This window comes from Apis dorsata, unplaced genomic scaffold (assembly GCF_000469605.1).
Source record: "Apis dorsata unplaced genomic scaffold, Apis dorsata 1.3 scaffold_265, whole genome shotgun sequence".
Lineage (NCBI taxonomy): Eukaryota > Metazoa > Arthropoda > Insecta > Hymenoptera > Apidae > Apis > Apis dorsata.
The window spans coordinates 421,634-426,773 of NW_006263543.1; the positions used below are offsets into that span (position 1 = coordinate 421,634).

At 42.6% G+C, this 5,140-nt stretch overlaps 1 protein-coding gene across 1 annotated transcript in view; it reads left to right on the plus strand.

Moving 5' to 3' along the window:
* Positions 1-5,140, plus strand: part of LOC102672536 (homeobox protein homothorax) — a gene marked incomplete at its 3' end in the record, with an annotated part of 66,891 nt that overhangs the window by 54,004 nt on the left and 7,747 nt on the right. The window contains exon 5 of the mRNA XM_031510832.1: positions 2,564-2,614. Within this exon, the coding sequence (XP_031366692.1) occupies positions 2,564-2,614 (51 nt within the window). The remainder of the gene's footprint in view (positions 1-2,563; positions 2,615-5,140) is intronic.

Consider the following 5,140-nt stretch of genomic DNA (forward strand, 5'->3'; position numbering starts at 1 on the left):
GTCCGTCCGTCCGTTCGTTCGTTCGTTCGTTCGTTCGTTACCGCCGCGATACCATCTTCTCTTTTTCTCTTCTTCTCCGCGCGTTCTGCTCGCTACGGCGTGCCTGCGCCCCTTTTTTCACCTCGCCCTCCTTCCACGCCCTCCTTCGCTTCCTCCTCCTCCTCCTTCTCCTCCTCGAGACGTTGGCGAGTCGAGAGACACAGAGAAAGATTCGATTCTCTTCCTCGCTGTTTTTCTTCTTTTTTCCGCTTCCTCGTTCGATGTGTAAAGAGAGAGAGAGAGAGAGAGAGATGGAGATATATTAATCGTTCGAAAATATCACGACGAAGATGGAGAATCGAATTAAGATCGAATTGGAGAAAGAAACGAAGACGGGGCACGCGAGGCAAAATTTTATACGTACGAGAAATTATCAAATTATCTCCACAACCGTTTCCACGGTATAAAATGCAGAGAAGCGAGGATCAAAGAGGCCACTTCGTTATCGGCACCGGCTACCCCGGTTGCTGCATTTCGATAAGGAAAAAGAGGTTAGAGAAACGCGACCAGACCCGAACCCCGTCGATGTTCTAATAACGGTTTACTACGCTGGAGCACGCATCAATTAACTCTTCATTTCGAATTACTTGGCTCGGGTAATTGCGAGTAACGAGTTTCGATCATCGGTTTTCTCCCGTTTCGCACGAAGGGAGGAAGACAAGGAAGACAATAACGCTTTTTCTAACGCGAAGATACTTAGATCCGTGCATTTAATTATCTCGATCTGTATTCTTTTATACCGTATACGCGTTTTAGAGAACGTTTCGACATTTAAACGCAATCATTTTTCCCTTCGTTATCCCGTGGATGGGGTTTCTTTATATATTCAACGAATCAGTGTTATCCCATCGAGAGGACGAGCGTTGTTCCTTCATTGTAATTCTCCGCTCATTTATTATCGCCGAGGGAGATTTCGATAGGGCCCTCTCTCCGTGGAAATTGATAAAGCGTGCTGCCTTCATTATGAAAGTTCCCTTTCGTCCCCGATAACATTCGAGATTTCGCGAATTTTTTTCTTTCTTCCTTTCGAAATCCCTTCCTATCTCGGGAACTTTTTACTACTTTTAAAAAAGTAAAATATCTTTTTCTCTCTCAAAAATTTTTATATGCATTAATAATTTCCCCATTACAATAAACTCCTTCTCTCGATCCAATCATCGACCTCCGCGCAACACGGCCCCTTTCAACGTCCTTCGTCGTTCCTCCTCGCTGAGCCACGATTTCACGTTCGTTCCACGTTCCATTAGAGGCTGATTGTTCGTATCGCGGTCGCGGTGGACGCACACGTGAACCGATCGGTGCGTGTACCGAAAAGGAGTACCTCTCCGCAACAGGAACAGAGAGACGAGGAGGAGGAGGAGGAGGAGGAGGAGGAGGAGGATCCCTGTTCGAAGGCCTCTCTCGAGTCTCGCTATCTGAGGGAGCACTCATCGCGGTCGCTTCGTTATCGGCAGCGCGGAATCATAATGGGCCATAATTGCATAAATATAATGTTAATTAACAATTAAGATTGCCGCTTTGCCTAATTGAATCGCCGCTCCTGCAGCCGCGCCCGGGAGGAGAGGAGGGGGACGGTTCTCCTCGCTCGATCGGATTCGAGAGGTGGCTTCTCGAAGGTGGCTTTAAACGTAACGCCGTATCGGAAAATTATGCCGATGGCCGTGGCTCGAGTATGCACACGCTCGATACCCGCAGAGAGAAACGTGACCGTGTGTCGCCTTAGAAAAACGCGTATTTATATATATATATATACACATTCTGAATGCCGATTCGGAGAAATAAAGAAGGGGGTGGAAGGCGAGGACTGTTGGTCTCTTCACTGAAAGTTGATAGCAATGGCAAGATCGGCCATTCGAATGAAATCGTGTTTTGAGAGAATTATTCGAGATATCGCTCTTTTTTAAACCAATTATCGAGAGAAAGAAGAACGTATATTTTTTTTCTGCAGATTACGTTTCTCACTCGAGAGATTATTGTGACGAAATTTCGAACTCAAAATCATCGAGACATAATTTGCAATAATAATTGGGATTATAACTATAAATTGAGCTCAGTATTATATTTCGTTCTAATAAAGTTGTCGACTGGGAATCGCGTGAAAAAAATATTAAGGAAAAAAATCCATTGTAATCGATCGTTTAACGTTCTTCTTGACTTTGTACCGGTAAAGTATAAGCGTGAAATTAATAGTTAACGCTGAAATTGAAAAGCGTCGAGGTATCGACATACGGTCGTTGAACTGTTAGCATCTACTATGCGTATCGATCGTGCACACGGAATTTCGGGGATGTAATTAGCGGCGTGTAGAGATGCAATAATAATTAATTCCCGTTAATCCTCGCGGAGTGAATCGACCGATAGTCAACGGAGCTTTTCGTGTCCGAGAGAAATAAATGGGGGGTTGTTCCCAGCGAGCGTCGAAATCTTTTCTTTCACCCCTCCCCTCTTTCTTTTGATTTTCTTCGCAATCTTCCATCTCAAGCGGACGAATTTTTATTCCGTTACTTTTGTTTTCTTGTTCCAGATGGTACAAGCGATCCAGGTCCTCCGGTTTCACCTCCTCGAGCTGGAAAAGGTGAGTGAATGAAATTTTGCGATTTCACAAGAATTGTGTAATTCTTGTCGCATTATTTTATTATACTGTATTATCGAAAAGTATACTGTAATATTCGAAAAGTATTGCGGATTTACTACTTTCACAACGTTATCTTTCCGAGCTTTAAGTATCGATTAATTTAAGTTTTAAATAATTGGCGAATTAATTACTTGTGTAATTGTTGGTGCAATAAATTCGCTCGTGATTTAATATATAATTTAATTTTATTAATGATATTTACAATCTTAACGCTCGAAAAATAAAAATAAAAATAAGCGTGTGACCTTTGTGTGATAAGCGTCATCTTTGATAAGCTACATCTTTGATAAGTTATTGATACAACATATTGTAAATTTTTTTTTTTCTAACAGATTAAATGACGAGAATAATAAATAATCAAATTTTATATGTTATTCATCGTGCAAAATATTATACGAGCGTTAAGAAATTAATATCCAAAATATAAAATATGTAGAGAATTAATTTATTAAGCGTTAGAAAGATACAAGTACTTGCAAAATTGTTTCCAAATTTAATACGTTATTATCACGCACTTTAAACAATACGTTTCCGTGAAATCCATTCACGAGAACCTGTTTAGCCTCCCCCCTCCCCCCGAACAGATTCACAGTAAATAGGACATTCTATCACGTAAAACAAGATTAACATCGCTACGTGACGTTGCACAATTAATAACTATATAAATCAAACTATTTATCAAACAGAGATTTGAGATTAAAACGTTCGAGAATCATGCTTTATTAATGGATAATTGGAAAAATAATTTCCACGATTATTTACTCTCATCGAACACGTTCCTACCTCAACGTCATCCTTCAACGATGCATCCACAGTAAAGGCCCTTAATAATCATCGCGAGTAGTTTCACACACGCGAAATATCAGATTAATAGAACGATCAGATTAATAGATTAAGAAACGAGCCGCGTTTAGGCGAGGCGAGTTTTCGAGCGCGTGCTATGAGGTGCTCTGGTCCGCTCCAATTGTCGGGGTGTCGGCGCAGATAAGCCGTTCGAAACGGTTGAAAAACAACTGTTACGGGCGGAGCCGCAATTTTCCGTAATTGTAGTGAAAGCTCGGCCACCACCCGTCGTCGTCGTGGCCGTCGTCGGTCGTCGGTCGTCGGTCGGCTATGGCGTGCACCTTGGCTCCGCTCTCGAGCTCCACGGGCGTAAGTGGCGTCATTTACCTGTCCAATGGCCGGCTAGACGTACGCGGTGCTCTCCGAGTTGTTTGCATTGGAACGGCCATCTTTCTCCACCCGAGGTCCTGATTTTTTTTCTTCTCTCTCTCTCCCCTTCTCTCTTTTTTCCCTTCAGGCTCCCCTCCTTGCGAACCGGAAACTCGTAAATCGGAGTACATGTGTCGCGTAATAGATTCCACGGAGCGGTAGAAGTCACGGCACGAGAGAGGCAACCGTTTAAGCGTGAATTTACGATTTTTATTTTTGAAACGAGATATGGATAGGATAGGTGAAGTAATAAGTTACGATTGAATAAATTATACCGTATAAGTGGTAATGCATGTTTCTCGGAACGAAGAGGAAGAAGAAGTTTGCGAGATCTCTCTTATTCTTGGAGGAGGGAAACACAACGAAAGTTTCTATTCGTCTTGATTTGATTTCGTGAAGATGCAAGTTGCATCAACTTTCCTGCTTTATCGGAATATCCTTCGAAAATATCCTAGAAATGTAATAATAACACCCCGCGTGTATCGATATCGACCGAGAATTGATCTAATCTCGAATGGACGAATGAAATTTACACTCGTTGCAACTCGTTTTTTTTTAAAGATCTCTAAGATAATTGTCATGGATCGCTTGAGATATTGAAGAATTCGATTGAATTTTAAATAATTTTCGTCATCTGTAAATATCGAAGCGACACACGCATAACAACTTACAAATTCTTCATCAACCTTCGATTTTCCCGCGAATACTAATTAAAACGAGGGAATTAAAACGTACGATAATCGATCCCAAAGGGAAGAGGGGGCGTGGAGAAAGTCGCAATCCAATCGACGACACGAGAGTGAATAGCGATTAATTGAATCGGGATTAATACCAGATTTAATATTCCGCGCGCGTTGTTACTTAGAGAGAGCCACTACCACCACGGTATAAATAAATAAATATTGCATTAGAATATCTCCCGTTTTTCTCCCGTTAACGATTGATAACCGTTCGAAAGAGAGGAGGGGAGGAGGATAAGAGAACGGACGGTTTGTCGAAAGAAGAGAAGAAGGGAAGGCAAAGAAGAGGAGGCAAAGAGCGCAAGTTTTCAGGAGCACGGTTTGCGTGGTTGCAGAATACCACGGGCGGGCCCCAGGTTTCGGCCTGGGCATCGCCGTTTTTGCGCCGATATTTTATCATACGAAATAGCGGACATCCATCGCATTTCCATCGAAATGGCAGCTGACGTGGCGGCGGCAGCCATTGGAGACCGGCCAGCTCGATCCGACCCTCGTGTGTTGTGTTGCTCCCTCT